Source organism: Mauremys mutica, chromosome 24 (genome assembly GCF_020497125.1).
Source record: "Mauremys mutica isolate MM-2020 ecotype Southern chromosome 24, ASM2049712v1, whole genome shotgun sequence".
In the NCBI taxonomy this organism is placed as follows: Eukaryota; Metazoa; Chordata; order Testudines; family Geoemydidae; genus Mauremys; species Mauremys mutica.
This window is the reverse complement of record NC_059095.1, coordinates 10,901,655-10,918,139: the sequence shown is the minus strand read 5'-3', so window position 1 is coordinate 10,918,139 and position 16,485 is coordinate 10,901,655. Positions and strand designations below refer to the sequence as shown.

The window sequence follows — 16,485 nt, the reverse complement described above, 5'->3', positions numbered from 1 at the left end:
TCGCACACAGTTTAGTCTCCTGAGGACTGAAGTGGGTGTGCTCCTTGTAGGGGTAGTGGGTGAAATTTAATGACGTGATATACAGGAGATTGGACAAGATGATTCAGTGGTCCCTTCTGGCCTTCAACTCTATGCAACAGCTCCTGGAGATTCTCCTTTAGTGCAGGAGGCAGGACCCTGAGCTTTTGGGGCAGGATGATCTGGGTTCTATCCCTGCAGTTGACCTGAGAGGCCAAGAATTTGTGCAGTGCGATCTTCATTTTACAGAGGCAAAGACAAGCTGAGTGACATGCCCATGGTCAGAGTGGGAATCAGTCTGAGCAGGGGTCAGGACTTCAGGAGCGGGAGCCAGGAACTTCCATCAGATCATGTCCCTCCCTTTTCAAGCTTAACCCTGCCATTGGTACTGAGTGTTTGGGTGCTAAGCAGCAGCCTCCCTGACACCACTGGGACCTGTATGGTTCTTTCCCTCCACTGTAGTTCTGTATCCTCCCTCCCCCTGCACGTTCTTTAGCACAAAAAGCCTTTTTATTATTAATAGCTGTTGAGATGCTATAAAAAGTTTTATGAGCCTTGGCCAAGCCTCAGGGCTTGCAGTGTGTTCATTTCCTGGAGGCTGTGCGCTGGAGAGGTGTGGGTTTGCTTGTTTAACCCACAGGTAATGCAGCAACTTAGTATATGACTCTGGAGCCAGGGTTTAGGTGGGTGTGACTGGAGCCTGCAGAGCTGGGGAAGGGAACCCAGGGGAGGAGCTGGTGGTGGAGTTTACTTTCCAGATCTGTTTGCTTTAAATCCAGAGGGCTGAGCTGGGACAAAGCAGAGGTGATTAACATTGGTGGAAAGCGTGTCCCAGAATGCATTTGGCTTCTGCTGACCCTCTGCACTTCTGAGACTGTATTTAGCTTCCTGGAACTTCTAAGGTGGCATTTTCGGTTAATGAAGGAACAAGCCCAGATCTGTGTCCAGGAAGCAGTAGGAGTTTTGCGCTGCAGAGTGAAGATGTGTGTCTCGGATGAATGGAGCGTGCACCTTCTGGGCCAGAGCCCAGCTTCCAGAGCATGTAAACTGATTGCGGTGGTGGTTTTGTTTTGTTTATTTGTTTCTTTTTCTGGGAGGGGAGGAAGGCAAGGATTTGGGCTTGAATTGCATTGCCACTAGTTTGGGAGGCAACTGGGTTGCACTGTACCGGCACCCAGAGTAAACACTGAGAGACCTTGCTTCAGGGGATGAGCAAGCCTTGACACTTGGGGGTCAGTAGGGAACTTGTTCTGGGGGCAGGCTAGCGCATCACTGCACCTTCCTCTAAAGCAGCTGGTGCTCGCCGTTATTGGTGGCAGGACTCCTGAGCTGATCCAGTCTGGCAGCTTGTATGTTTTTAGAGTGTAAAAGTGACACAGGGATTTGGGCCAAGCGGTGGCACCGGATGTACTACAGACAAGACCTCTGCCCTGGAAACTTAGCCTGAAGGCAGATCCCTGTGTGACACCTACACAGGGGTAGCCAGGTTTGCAGAAATAAAACCCAGCCAGCCTGGCAAAGGCAGGGAGAATGCCTGTTTAAGGGAAATAGTCTAAGATGCGATTCCCCTGCTCCTACTTGTCTGATTTGATGCTTTTTCTTGGTATGGTCATGAGGTTGCCCCCTGCAGACAAACGTTCCTCAACAATGGATTAGCTGTCGTTAGAATATGTAACGACCTTTTACTCCTGTCTAGCTCTTTTTGCCCCATCTAGCTCTGCCTGTCCGTAGATCACCTAGTGCTGTACAGTGACCAGTAAGTATCTCAATCCCCATTTCACAGAAGGAAAAACTGAGGCAGAGAGCAATGAAGTTACTTGCCCAAGGCCACACACTGAGTTGGTGGCAGGTGTCCTCGCGATCTGTTGCCTTATCCTCTGGGCTTTACTGCATCCCTTGGCATTTTTTTTACAAATGTATTTAAGAAAAATGTTTTTAGTGTTGATCTCTTTGCTCTCTAGAGTGTCTCTCATTGGAGGATGGCTCTAAGAGCATCTTAATTGAGCCTTATAGCACCACTGTGAGGTGGGGAAACTGAGGCACAGGGGGACTGTGACTTGCTTGAGGGTACATACCTGGCAAAGGTCCTGATCCTTATTTCCTTGTTCCAACTTCTACACCATACGTGGTTTTGTCTTTTCTCCCCTTGACTTTTTCCTTCCCATCACTGATCTGAGCAATCTGTGTTGTAACAGGCTAAAACACAAGTCTTCCCAGGTTATACTGCATATCCAGGCTGAACATCCAGCAGGCAAAACTAACGTGCTCTGCGCCCTACCTTTTTGTGAGCAGAAAAATTTTACTCTGCCCCCCCCAGCAAGCTTAATAATTATTCCTTTTGGAGCTGTGTTGTAGGGAAAGAGGATCTGAGAGGTGGCCATGAAATACAACATTTTGATCCACTGTGCAATGAGATGTTTGTGTCCATCCTCATGGGAAGGAAACTCAAGGGAAGGGTGAAATAGACTCCTCGCTCTGGTGTCTAGTTACTCATTGTTCGTATTAAGGTAGCACCTTAAAGGCCCAGCCAAGATCGGGGCCCAGCTGTGTTCGGTGCTGTATGTCGACACTTACGGTGGCAGGTGGCACACAGACACTGCACACCCAGCTAGCGTGGGTGTAGATGGTGAGGCGTAGCTTACATGGGAATCCCCAGAGTATGTACCCTACCCGGCTGACTCTATCCCCAAGCAGTGCCTGCCATGGGAAAGGCTCCGGTTGCAGGGAGACAGCAGGGACCGGCCAGAGTTTTTCCTTGCTGTGTCCCCCTTCTGGAGCCTCTCACTAGAGCATATAGATGCCCATATGGTGCCTGTATTCTATATGCCACCATTGGTGTAGACAAGAGTTGTAGTGAGAGATTGTACCAAGACTCAAAAAGCTCAGACTAAACAGGCATAGGGTGGGTGGCAGGGACTGTTATCCCCATTTTATGGGTGGGGACTGAGGTGCAGACACCCTGAGCGTCAAATTTTCAAAAGTGCCTATGTGATTTGGGAGCCTGTCTCATAAAAAGTCAATTGGATTTAGGCTCTAAGTGCCTAAGTCACTTTTTTAAATACTGAAGTGCTTTTGAAAATTTCACCCTTGAAGTGACTTAGGCCCCTCAGTACTATTGTCAAGTGACTTAGGAGCATAATTCCCATTGGCTTCCTATGAGACTTGGGCACCTAAGTCACATAGGCCCTTCTGAAAACTTCACCTTCAGTGATTTGCCCAAGGTTTTCCGGGAGGGAATCAGTTCCCTACTCTGCCATAGAACCCAGCCCTGCATCCCAGTCCAGCGCTGTAACCGCCAGCTCATCGTGACACTCACTTGTCTCATCCCTCCCCTGGCAGCCTGCCCCACATGGTATTCGTGCCCCACCCGCCTCTCCCCAGTGAAAGTCGCTGAGTTTATTGCTCCTCGGCAGCTGCTTCCATCCCAGAACAATGGTATACCTACTGTCTGCAGCTGTCTCTGTGTAGCCCTGGGAACCCCTTTGCCACATCCCAATGCTTGCCAATTAACTTTGCATCCAGTTACCTTGCTGCAGTGATTCTTGTACCTGTCTCTTCATGGGCCTCTCTCTTGCCTCCTTTGTTCCCAGGATAGCTAAAGGCTGCTTGCTGCCCCTAAGATGGGATGCCTTGTTTCTGTGGGTATGTCTACTCAGCGGCTGGCCTGTGCCAGCCCACCTGGCTTGTGGGGCTCAGGCTAAGGGGTTGTTTCATTGCTGTATAGATTTCCAGGCTCGGGCTGGAACCCGAGCACAGGGACCCTGCAGGGTGGGAGAGTCTGGCAGAGCATGCTGCCATCCATTAGCACTGTCCCTGCCAGTCCAGGTCTCTGATCTGTGCTGCCCTTTCTCCCGCACTCACTAGGCTGTAATTCTTTCCCTCACCTCCTCCACTGGATGGGGAACATGGAGCGTGGTCTTCCCTCCCTAAGAAGTTATCCTTGGGGATCTCCTCATGCTTTGCCTTCCTCTGAAGGCTACACAGGAACCTCTTGGCAGTCCTATAGTGCCATTCTTTAACAAGCAGCGTTTATTTAGACTGCAGTAGCGTCTAGGGGCTCCAGTCAGAGATCAGGACTTCACTGTGCTAGGGTGCTGTACAAGCCCACAGCAAAAAGGCAGTTCCTACTCTCAGGAGCTTGCAATTAAAGCAGTAGAATCTTTGTCCCCGGGCCCAGCACCCCAGCGGTTCGTGCATCACTCTGATCAAAGGCCCTGGCAGTCACCTTGCCTCATTGCAGCTTTTCAAATAAAAACAAAGCTTGTTAACAACTGGTAGGAAGTAGAGAGAATCCCAGGCCCTGCCTGTGCAGACGGGGCTGCTTTTGCACCAGTGTAGCTGTGACAGTGCAAATCCCCAGGTGCACCACATTGGTGTGAAAAGGGGCTCACACTAGTGTGACTGCTTCTTTTGTAAACCAGTCCAAGCCCTGTTTTATACCAGTGAAATGCATCTACACTGTGGGGGCAGGGGAGTAGTACCACTGTAACTTACCTCTATAGATGCTAATCTATATACTGTTTTTAAAAATAATAATAATTTCACCCCTAACTGATATAGCATGTAGACCATGCTAGGCAGAACACAGACTGCAGGATTGCAGCTCATGCACAGCAAAAAGTTCTCTGAGACAGCTTGTGTGCGTCTGTCCTGGTGAGAGTGGATGTCTTCAGACCCAGGAAATTCCTATGCTGGAGTGTGGGAGGGAAGATCCCCTTTTGACTGCATATGTTTCCCCATTGTTCCAAGTAGTCTAGTGACTCACGTCCTCTTCCACTGCCTCTCTGGGGCTGCGTCTGTCCCATCAGCTATGGACAATAAGCAGCATCTCTGTGATGGCTCCCTTTCAGTCTAGCATCCTTTGTTCCCCCTACTGACTCCTTCAGGAATGCTCACTAGGCATCGTGTTCCCAAACCACCCCAGTGAGCTTCTCTGTAGAAAGTATCAGAGGGGTAGCCGTGTTAGTCTGGTTCTGTAAAAGCAGCAAAGAATCCTGTGGCACCTTATAGACTAACAGACGTTTTGCAACATGAGCTTTCGTGGGTGAATACCCACTTCTTCGGATGTGAAGAAAGATGACAAAGGTTTGGAAGTCTAATACAAAATGGTAAATCTGCTATCCAGATGGGGTGTTTGTCCGTCTGCTGGAGACCCCAGGACCAGTAGCGTGGGGCTGTCTTCCCCAAGCCGTACGTGCCTGCTTTGCACTACTGCTGTGGGAAGGAGCCCAGAATTCACCTGGGGCCTCAGAGCAGCCAGTATAGTTTTGTCTGGTTGTCTCTTTCCCTACCCTCAAACCCCATTGCAAAATAAAAAATGTCTTCCAAAGGATCTGCACACGCGTGCACACACACACAGAGCCCTCTCTTGCTAAGAGCGAACAGGAGGCTGTTTCATCCGCATCTGAGGGCGTTAATCCACCCAAGTGGGTTTCTTTGGGTGCTACCCTAAGGAACCCTGCTTCATTAGCATCTGTCATCTCAGGATCTGAACACACATCCTAATGGTTAATGAGTTAAGCCTCAGTCACCTCCCCGCCAGGTACATATCCATCTGTAAAACGAGGAGGATAAACTGAGGCAGGAAGAGGGGTCAGATGAGTTGCCCAAGGTCATTCTGTTCACACTGTTGAGCTGTTCCACTTCAGTGCCTTCCCCTGCCCTGTGCTCCTTTGTAAAAGCTCTGCATAATTTATAATGCACCCTACTTTATGGAAGCATGCACATTCGTTCCTTACACTAATTTTTGTCCTTCTGTCTTTTACAGTTGGGAGCCGAAGGATCTAAGCTGGCAGGACCCTCTCCACAGAATGTGCTCTTCACCAAAGAGCGGGCCAAAGCAGGCGAAGATGAGAATCCCGGCGGGACCTTCAAGAGCACTAACATTGCAGTAGCCCGGCGCCTGTGGGTGGCAGTGACGCCCCCAGCCCCCTCCCCTCCATCTCAGACCGTGATGGTGTATTGACCGAGAAGAGCCCAGCTTTTTTTTTATTTTTCCTTCCCCTCCCTCCCCTCGAGTTTCGGTGGCTTTGGGATTTGTATGGCAGCGGCGTAACCGTGGAGAGGCCGGGGTATCACAAACTTATGGATTTTGATAAGAGAGGAGGGAAAGGGGAGACAGAGGAAGGCAAAAGAATGTCCAAGGCAGGTGGAGGAAGGAGCAGCCATGGGAGCCGGAGCGCAGGGACTAACTCTGGAGTCTTAATGGTGGGCCCCAACTTCCGGGTCGGGAAGAAGATTGGCTGTGGCAATTTCGGGGAGCTCCGTCTAGGTGAGATGGGCCTATTTTATTGACATCCTTGCTGTGACTGCGCACCGTGGTGCTGCCGTGAAATCCATCCAGCTCTTCTCACGTCCCTTTCCCTACTGGGAGTGCTCAGGGGCGATCCATATCGGTGTCTTTCTCCTTTATGAGAGTAACAGGAGGGAACCATTCCCCACCCACCTGCCATAGATCTTTACAGGGAGCCGTGTCAAGCAGCCTTAAGGCTGCAGGCCCAGAAAATTGGTGGTTTTATGCAAATAAGGCAATGCCCTGATTTGCATTTCACAAATATGTATTGCCTCATTTGCATAAAATCTCTCTCCCAGAAATACCCCCTTTCTCCCTGGTACCTTCTCCCAGTGTCCTTGCACTGGACTCCGTGACTACAGAAACCCCACCTGGAAGGTGTGAGTTAAAACGTTCCTAAGCCCATCCTAAAGCAGGAGGGCTGATGGTCAGAGAGGGGTTTCTGATCACTCTCTTTGACATCAGTAGGGAAGATCTGATAAGTGAATTGATCCTTTAGTCCCAGTGTTTTCAGTCTTTGTGGCAAGGTCAATTTGAATGGGCTTCACAAGATATCTACAAAGAGGCATTTGTATTAAGTTCTGTGGCCTGTGTTATACAGGAGGTCAGACTGGATGATCACCGTGGTCCCTTCTGGCTTTGGAATCTGTGAATCTATATCATGTGCTCCACTAAACTCCTGCAAATGTCTGTTACTCATGGGTTGCAGCGTACGCTTCTCCTTTCTTCTCTGCCTGGGAAGAACAGTGTGGACAGGAGTCTCTTGACCACCAGGCGGCTTCCTATAAGTAAGGGCAGACCCTCGAAGGGAGGAGATCAGAGGGAGAATGGAGTTGGGGGCGGGCTGTGTTAGAGAGCACCTGCTAACAGCACATAGGGAAAAGGGTGGGAATGAATATTTGCTGTCGGACAGAACATACAGCTGCAGTAGCCAGAAGTGTTTAGCTCTCAGTAGAGATGGTTGGAAAACAGTATTTTCTGAGAGTGATTTTGAAAAATATTTTAAAAAATATCTTTGGGTGCTTTCCTTTTCTTTTTTTTTTTGGTCTAAAAATCAGGAAACTTTGAACAAAACAAAATTGTTTGAGGGTGGGAAGGATGGGGAGAGGGCCATTTGCTTGTCAAAAAAAGCTCACCGGCAGATTTTCGCCAAGCTGTAACTCTTGGCGTGGCATGCTCTGCACTGGTGTCCTGCGGTTGTGAAAGGCCCTTTGCAGTCTGCTGTTGCTCTACAGTGTCTCTAGGAATGGGAATTGGACTTCAGCGTCTTGAACAAGTATTTGCCAGGCAAAGATTTTGGCCCAGGCGGAGAATATTTGGAAAATTAACTGCATAAGAGGGAGAATTAATGTAGCTCATTCCCAAGAGATAGCTGGCAGTCTCAGGGACTCCAGTGGCGCCTGTTTCCCCAACCTGTATCTCTTCAAACTGAACCAAAAGCTAGATGTGGGCTTTGCTTTGCACCATCTGCCTGTGAGAAGAACCAGCAAGCGGGATGGTGTCTGAAGTTGTGCAGCCTGTGAGGCAATATGGCTGGAAGGAGGGACAGAGCATGCCCACCTCCCTGCGTTCAACACGCTGACTCTGGCTGCGTTGAGTTAATGCTAGCTCTGCCTAGTGTGACAGACTTGGTGGTGCCTGGCAAACCAGCCTGCTCCCAAACTCCCTGATGTGATCGCAGCTTAATTGCAAAGCTTGGGGAAAGGCTGTGTTTAAAACCAAGCCAAGTGGTTCCTGCCTTGGGGGAAGTGGGAAGTCTGTCTCCCTGAATCTTGGGGAGCAGCTCAGATCCCTTCGCCCAAAATCAAACTAGCTGTGGCAGGCTGCATGCAGCACCTTACAGTGTAATGAGGGAACGGGGAGGGTCACAGCCAAACCCTGCAAGGCATTCCCTCACCTGCTGCTCCCAGTGCGGGGAGCTACCCCAGCCCTGCAGCTGCTGCATTGAATGCAATCAGTGGCTGAGATGAAGTGAGAAATCTGACTGCTGCAGATCCCCAGCTGTGGAGAAATTCTGCCAACTCTCCCTCCTGCTGGCCTGATATTCTCCACCTGGAACATCACTTGGCTGGTGTAAATTCCTGCAGTAACATGTACTGCCCTGCCAGGTAATGATTGCTGGACTTGCTGGTATGTCAGCCTTCAGCCAGTATATGCATGATAAATGGGAAGCCTCCCACTTCAACCCACAAACCACCTCGGCCTGCTGGGAGTGAGAAGAACTGTCTCTTTTGGATTTCCCTTCTACCCACCTACCAGCCAAATGATTGCTGTGAGGCTTGGGGTTGATTTGTATGGGACTGGTTCTGCGGCTGTTCCCCTCCTGCAGTCCGTTGCAGTTGAGGAGGGGTCTCCACTCTGTCTTCTCAACCCTCTGGCTGCTCCAGTGTGAGTGTCTTTGCTATTGTGCCCCTTCCCCAGCCTCTCTTTCTTTAGGATCAGGTTCCCAATAAATAGCTTCAATTCCTGCATCTGCTGCCCCTCAGAGACTTCTCAAGCTGCAGCAGAAAGAAATTGACCAGATTTGTCAGTTTACAGCTGCTTACAAGGCTCTGAATAGCAGCAGTATAAATGGGTAAAGCCCTAGTCTGCATTCACTTTGCTACAGATTGGCAAGGTCTGAGCAGCAGTAGAGGCCCAAGAGCAGGCAGCTTGCAGACTCAAGAAGGCGGCACTGCATTGGTTCCTAGGTGCATGGTTATGCTCGAAACCATGAGGACTAGAAAAGGAACTTTTTCTTCTTCCACTGGAATTTGGATTCTGCAGAGGTTAATGGCGCTGCTTGGGATGGATTTCTACTTGCCGTTGATGTTCAAGTCCCTGCATGCAGTTATTCTAGGAGGCCCACGCATCCAGTAATACATTGATGCTTGTCTGTTAAATGACATGATAAAACGGGCCATTGGGCTGGCTGGGGAGTGTCCCAATACAGAGGTGTAGGCCAGAGCAATTTGGTCTGCTTGCTCATAAAATCCAATTTACTTCTTCTCAGAAATGCTGTTAACTTATTTCAAGGCTCAAGAACACTTTCAGGAGCCAAATGAAAGTAGTCACTCATCAAAAATGCAAGCTTTGATCCATGTGCATGCCAGAGCATGTGCAAAGAAACCAAAGTGACACCAAATGACTGGAGAAAATACTACCTGCTCAGAGAGAAATCAAATAATGCCATCCTCTTTGGGGAGGGTGTGGGGGACAAGGCGGGAGAAGCCAGCAGATAATGGCAGAGATCTTTGATTCAGCGGTGGTGGAGGACCTAGGACAGAGACTAATGTAGTCAGTGTCAAATGTAAATGAGAATATCTAGTGCTCTGTTTGTGCCCACACTAATCCCTGCAGCAGTCCTTGGTAGCAGAGTTGTCTTGGGGGGAAATAAAGCACCCAAAGCAGAACTGGTTGCAAAATCCAAAATTAGTTTTGGATTTTAAAAAACAGACTTTTGGACATGTTTCCAGTTTGAAGGGGAACTTGCTTCTTTTCAAAACAGAGAAACTTTCCATGACCAAAATTAAATTGTCTTATGTGTTTTTGAGAACAGTTTCAGTTTTGGAGGAGGAAAAAACAGAGAAAAATGGTCCATTTCAGAAAGGAAAATTTTCCACACACAACTTCTTGTTTGTAACATTGACCAGCTTTACCCCGTGACTTTTAAAAGCTGATGCTATGTTTTATTTGGGGAGGGGAGGCGCCTTAGATCTTGATTGCCCCATTTGGGGGAGGTACTGAAAATCAGAAGCCACTTCTGAAAATGTTGGCTTAAGGGATATGCTGAAAGCCACAGGGGAAGGAAAGCCAGACAGCAGGAGTTTCTGGTTCCCAGTGTCTCTTATTGTCTAGGGCAGGGGGTTTCAACCTTTTTTCATCTGCAGACCCCTAAAACATTTTGAATGGAGGTGTGAACCCCTTTGGAAATCTTAAACCTCTGTGGACCAAGAGGTTGAAAACCACTGGTCTAGGTATGTTCCAGTAACACTTCAAGGCCCCAGTTGAGATCAGGTCCCTTTTTGTGCTTGGTGTTGTACAGACACATAGGGAGAGAGGCAGTTCCTGCCCCATAGAACCTACAGGCTATACAGACAGAACTTCTTCACTGGCTTATAACTGTGCAAACATTGAAACCAGGACAGCAGGAAAATGAACAGTCCTTCCAGAGAGCCGGGTTTGTGAGACTGAATAAGAAGCTGCCAGGTGCTGCAGAGCCACCAATGTGCCTCCAGTCGCCTTTCTTGGCCTGCCCACCGTGATGTCGCCCTGCTGGCCTCGTGTTGGAGGGAAACCGGGGCTTGGGTGGAGAGCAACTGCCTCAAACTGCGTGTGAGCGAGGCTGGTAGAAAAGCAGAGGTCGTCTGAGGAACTGATAGGAGCCACAACTTCCTCGTCTCCAGAGGACGTCCGCACTCTACTGTCCAGGGGTTCAACAATCTCTGGGTCTTGTTGCTCACTGGTATCCTTTGGCTGCCTAGGAGATTGTGCCCTTTCCTCTTGGATGCAGATCCAACCATGGTGACTTGCCTGCTCATCCAGGCCAGCCAGCAGCAGTGGCCTTTCCCCCTCCACCCACACCCTCCACCACCCTGGCTCCTCCCCCATCCCAGCAGTGTAATTGCTTTGCTGGAAACCTTGAGGCCACCTTCTGCCCTTAGGCATGTTTCAAAATGCAGCAGCTGCAGCTGGAGAGTGTGATGGGAGCTGCAAGAACACCCTACATTCCCCCACTACTTACCCCCTTCCAGCTAGTTACCAAGGGCCAGTGCTACAATCCGCCTAATGCCTTGATCAGGCCACTTCCACAGCAGAGACCAACGCTGCTGTCGTCTGAAATCTGAAGCAGGAGGAAGCTGTTTAGAGTAGGGGTGGCCAATGGGCCACGTGCCACCTCTTCCAAAGCAGCCCTGGCACTGGGCTCTGGCCCAGCGGCTTACTCTGCAGAGAGGTTGTGAAGTGTGCAGCCATCTGCTTTCTCTGGCTGCCACAAGTTAAGGATGAGAGCCGGGAGACTGGCTTGTTACCAGGGTGGCTTGTGCCCAAAGGGAGTAGAGGAAAAGCACTGCTGTGCATGACAGAGTGCTAGCCAAGGAGCAGCAGCTAGAAAGATAGGCAGCTGTGAGCACTGGTGCTGCCCATTGGTGAGCCCTGTGCCCTTGGTCTATGCTGCTGCATTTGGAATCCGGCCTTTAAGAGGGTCTGGGCCCCAGATGTGATGGCTGTATGTCTGGGCTCAGTCTCCTGGGGCGGTCTTGCTTGGAAAGCTCAGATGCCTGTAGGGTATTGTCCATCAGGTGTCCAGTGACGAGACCTCAGAGGAAGGGGCAGGGGATGTGTGCCCACCTCAGACTGACTCATAGGCTTGTCCCCTTTTAGGGTGTCCTGTACTGTTCTTTGGGGGAGTGGGCATGCTGCCCTGCTGCCTGAGCCCAGAATGCCGCCGGCTTCTCAGCTGGTTGATAAAAGAAATACTGGGGGTGGAGGGGAGAGAATAAAAAAGTTGACCCCAGCTGGGACTAGAACTCCCCAAGTGCCTGCTCAAAGTACTTTGCAGCCCCCGTTTTCCCTTCGCGGCTGCCCGTCAACCGTGTGCTGGTCACCTGCACAGGGGGGACTTTGCCCCCACAGAATACTGGCGGGGGATTTAGAGCCAGTTGAAAAATGGGAATTATATTTTGTGGTAAATCTTGGAAACATTTTTTTTCCAAAATTTTCTGTGAACGTTGAATTCTCCCTTCCCCCACGCCCCTCGCTGGGTGGCAGGATAGGAGAAGGGAAGGGGCAATTTTTGCTTTAAAAAAAACTTCAAGTTAAACAAACCTTTCATTCATAGACAGGCCCCTGGTTGAAATCGTCTCCCTGCGGCTATGTTTTTGGGCAGCTGTAGCAGCTTTAAACTCACAACAAGGGCACTTTGAGACATGAGCCAGAATTTTCTTGGTCCAACCAGACCATGGTTTATGCCTAGATCTGCATCTCCTGTAAAGCTCTGACATCTCTGAAGCAGGACAGAGCGCTACAGTGAAACGCCTGCCCTGGCTAGATCAAGCCCTTTTCCCCAAAATGTCCCTGCCCTGCCAGTACCAGCTTGGTTCCACCAGAGGGGTGTGGCGGTGACATCCATACCCGTTCAGAGCATGCTTACATAGCACAGGTAAGACCCCAGCAGATGTCCAGTGCCTTGTCCACACTCCATGTTAGAGCCTTTGCTACCAGCGATGGAACTGAACTAGTGATTGCAACAGCAGCAAGGCCAGCGCAGACTCGCCCCAGGCCCTAGGACCCTGCGGGATTGGAGGGTCCCAGAGCCTCAGCCTGACCCTGGAAATCTACACAGCAATGAAACAGCCTCACAACCTGAGCCCCACAAGCCTGAGTCAGCTGGCGTGGGCCAGCCACAGGTGTCTAGTTGCTCTGTAGACATACCCTACGTGCATCAGTTTCAGCAGCAGAAAGGCAGAAAAGTGGTTGTGATAGCTACAGACTTTCCAGTTCGCTTTAAAATGTACCTGGCTGTCACTTTGAAGGCTGCCTTGGTATCCTGTTAACATCATAGAGCCTTCAGTGTCCCTGGGAATTGCGCTCTTAACTGCATCTATAGTTTACGTATATGCTTTTTCAAAAGCACTTACTTCATTTTTTAAAAGAGACACGGGGAAAAAAAATCCTTATGTTGCTTACAAACCAGTCCCTTTCCCTTGATTACACTTTAGCGTGTTAATCCATTTCACTGATCAGCTCCAGTTATGGCCTGTTTACTGTGCGTTTCTCTTGGTTGAAGCATAAGAAAATACGAATGGCCATGCAGTATCTTGACTTCCACCTGGCATTAGCCATCGTTGGTTCAGAGGGAATGAACAGATATGGGCAATTATCAAGTGATCCAGTCCCCACATCTGGCAGTCAGGTTTAGGGACACCCAGATCATGGGGCTAATAGCCATTGATGGACCAATCCTCCAAGAACGTATCTAATTCTTTTTTTGAACCCAGTTATATTTTTGCCCTTCACAACGTCCTCTGTCAACCAGCTCCACAGGTTGACTGTGTGTTGAGTGAAGGGCTTTCTTTTGTTTGTTTTAAACCTGCTGCCTATTAATTTAATTGGATGACCCCGGGTTCTTGTGTTATGTGAAGGGGGTAAGTAACACTTCCTTATTTACTATCTCCACACCAGTCATGATTTGATAGACCTCTGTCATATCCCCCCTTGGTTAGCTCTTTTCCAAGCTGAACACTGTCAGTCTTTAATATCTGTTCAGATGGAAGCTGTTCCATCCCCCTAATCATTTGCGTTGCCCTTCTCTGTACTTTTTTCCAATTCTAATATTTCTTTTTTGAGATGGGGTGACCAGCACTGCATGCAGTATTCATGGGGAGGGTGTGCCATGGATTTATAGAGTGGCATTATGATATTTTCTGCCTATTATCTATTCCTTTCCTAATGGTTCCTAACATTCTGTTAGCTTTTTTTTGACTGCTGCTGCTCACTGAGTGAATGTTTTCAGAACTGTCCACAGTGACTCTAAGATCTTTCTTGAGTGGTAACAGTGAATTTAGACCCTATCCATTTGTATGGACAGTTGGGTTTATGTTTGCCAATATGCATTATTTTGCATTTATCAGCATTGAATTTTATCTGCCATTTTGTTTCCCAGTCACCCAGTTTTGTGAGATCCCTTTGTAACTCTTTGTAGTCTGCTTTGAACTTAACTGTCTTGAAAAGCAATGAAAACCAGTTTCACATTCAGGTTCTTGGTGCTGATTGGCTTTCAGACACTGCAGGGGAGGGAGTTGTTTTTAAGAGAGCTGTTTTCGTTGGGCTCTGTATTTATTTTTTTAATTATGGAAACCATTTTCTGTTGGTCTGGAGGAGCCGTTGTGGATTATTTACATTTGGCGCCAGTTTTGAGTTGTCCTCTTCAAATTCATTGCATATGCCTGTGCCTGTCTTTACACACGGCTGTGCTGGTTTCTTTCATGCAACCGGTGGAGTGAGGAAAAAGTGTAATTTTTTAGTATACCTAGAGGCACCGCCTGAGATCAAGGCTGTCTTGTTCTGTACTGTCTGTATGTATAATGAGAGACAGCCGCTGCCCCAAAAAGCTGCTGATCTAAACAGACAAGGGATGGGATGGGAAACTGGCACAGAGGGGATGTGCCTCCTGCTAGGGTCCCTCAGGGTGTCTGTGGCAGAGCTGGGAATCGTGCCCTTGTCCCCAGTCCACTGACTTAGCCTCAAGACCCCCATTTATCTCCTCGTGCTTGGAGCATGTGTGATAAAAGGTCAGAGGAAGGCTGGTGTGACATGCAGAAGCAGGTGTCAAAACGGCACTTTCCAAGCTCATTTTGGAAGGGAGAGGGGCAGGTGGGAAAATTATTTAAGTGGTTCAGAGAAATACCCTAGCTTTTACCAGTGATATTGTGACAAAGGGGGAGGGTTTAAATGCTCTTGTGCCTAGTTATGCCTGTGTGGTGTAGTCCTACCCCAGTGTAACCTTCCTCCGGCTGTAGACGGTTCCTCCAAGCGTATTGCCTCTGTGCAGAACAAGCAACACCTTGCATCAGCCAGTGCCACAAACCAAAATATTTTTGTTTTTCAGCAGCTCTCATCTGGACATTTTTTTCTAAAAACCACATTCACTCATGCAGATTCTCTGGCGCTTCCTGACATGTCACTAGCAGACGTGTGGTTCCCCCCTGGTTGCCTATGGAGTGTTATAATATTATACGTTCTCTCTTTGTGAAATGTGCAGAGGAGGGCCGGGAAAATAGAAAACCACCGGAACCATTTTCCAAGGTGACCCTAACTCCCTTCTTATAATATAACACCCTATCGAGGGGGCTGATAGAGACTGGGTAATTGACATACTCAGCCAGCAGGGGTCAGTGATAATACATCTCCCACTTGCATCTCTATCCATCTACACTAACTTGTTCTCATTTAGAACAATTACATTCCCTCCAACTCCCCTACCCCACCAGCAGGGCATTTGCTTGCATGTGCTGGATGCTGCGCTGCATCAGTTATATTGCTGTCACTTATCCTGAGTTCTGGTCCTGTCATCCCCGTTGGGTTTCCTTCAAGATATGTCATACACTCTCCTCCCTGTGTAAGCAGGGGGCAGATCCCCTTGCATTGCCCGCCTAAGGTCTCCCCCTCCCCAATAGGACAGAATTGCATCATTTTGACCAGGGATCTCAAACTCAATTTACCTTAGGGCCAGTGCCAGTCCTCAAATCCTCCCAGTGGGCCAATAATGTCACTGAAGATGGTGTTCAGAAAAGAAAACGTTTGTTTTATTTTTTATTTCAAATTTATTAGAAATAATAAAGCTGTCATACAACTTTATACAGTTCTTCGCCTGCCAGAGAGTTTTTAGTGTTTGCCAGACACCTGGTAACGCTTCAGTTCTGTCAGTTTGTTGATGATTGGCCTCAGTGACTGAGCAGTTGAAACCTTCAGGATTGCAGAAAGGTGTGCATTACATAGTTGTGTTGGTATTTTGACTTGTGGAAAAAAGTGATGCTGCCTTCATGGCTGACTCTGCCCGGCGACTAGTGATGATACCTCTGTCCCTCTCCCCCAGCCAGTGGGAGCTGCGGGGGGCAGTGCCTGTAGCAGACATTGCTGGCAGCATGTCTGCATGCATCTCTCCTCCGTGGGCTGGTTCTCGGGCTGCAGATGGCCCGCGGGCCGGGACTTAGAAACTCCTGGTTTTGGCCATCAGCTGGTTGTAGTGACTGCAGCAGCAGCTGAACTGCAAGATGTGACCTGAAGCCAGTATATGCAGGTTGAGGCTAGTGATCCCCATCACATGAGCTGCTGTCTCCAAATGCTCATGGGGTCGCTGGAGGGTTGAGTGCCCCACAGGCTAAGAGCTGGGCTGGGATGAGCTGCAAGAGGCTTTTCCTGGCATTTGTTCAAGCCTGGAAAGTCTGAGTGGAGTTTATATTAGAACATCGTTAGTCGCATATTGGGGCCTCTCCCTTCAGCTGAGATCTCAAAGCTGCAGCAGCCTTCGGCTTGGGCAGTAGTGGAATGGAAGATTTGCCTGGGGAAAACCAGGCAGAGTCGGTGGTGGTGTTTGCGCTGAGCCAGTACTGCCCAAGTGCCCCAGTCCAGCAGAGAAGAGGTTAGCACAGGGTAGTCTTGGCTGTAGTCTCTATCATCCAGCAAAAGTCCAGTGT

At 49.1% G+C, this 16,485-nt stretch overlaps 1 protein-coding gene across 3 annotated transcripts in view; it reads left to right on the top strand.

Moving 5' to 3' along the window:
• The window catches only part of CSNK1G2 (casein kinase 1 gamma 2), an 86,808-nt gene that overhangs the window by 42,185 nt on the left and 28,138 nt on the right, over positions 1–16,485 (top strand). For all 3 annotated transcript variants that reach the window (XM_044998858.1, XM_044998859.1, XM_044998860.1), the window contains exon 2: positions 5,786–6,289. In XM_044998858.1, coding sequence (XP_044854793.1) covers positions 6,103–6,289 — 187 coding nt within the window. In that variant the 5' untranslated portion in view covers positions 5,786–6,102. The remainder of the gene's footprint in view (positions 1–5,785; positions 6,290–16,485) is intronic.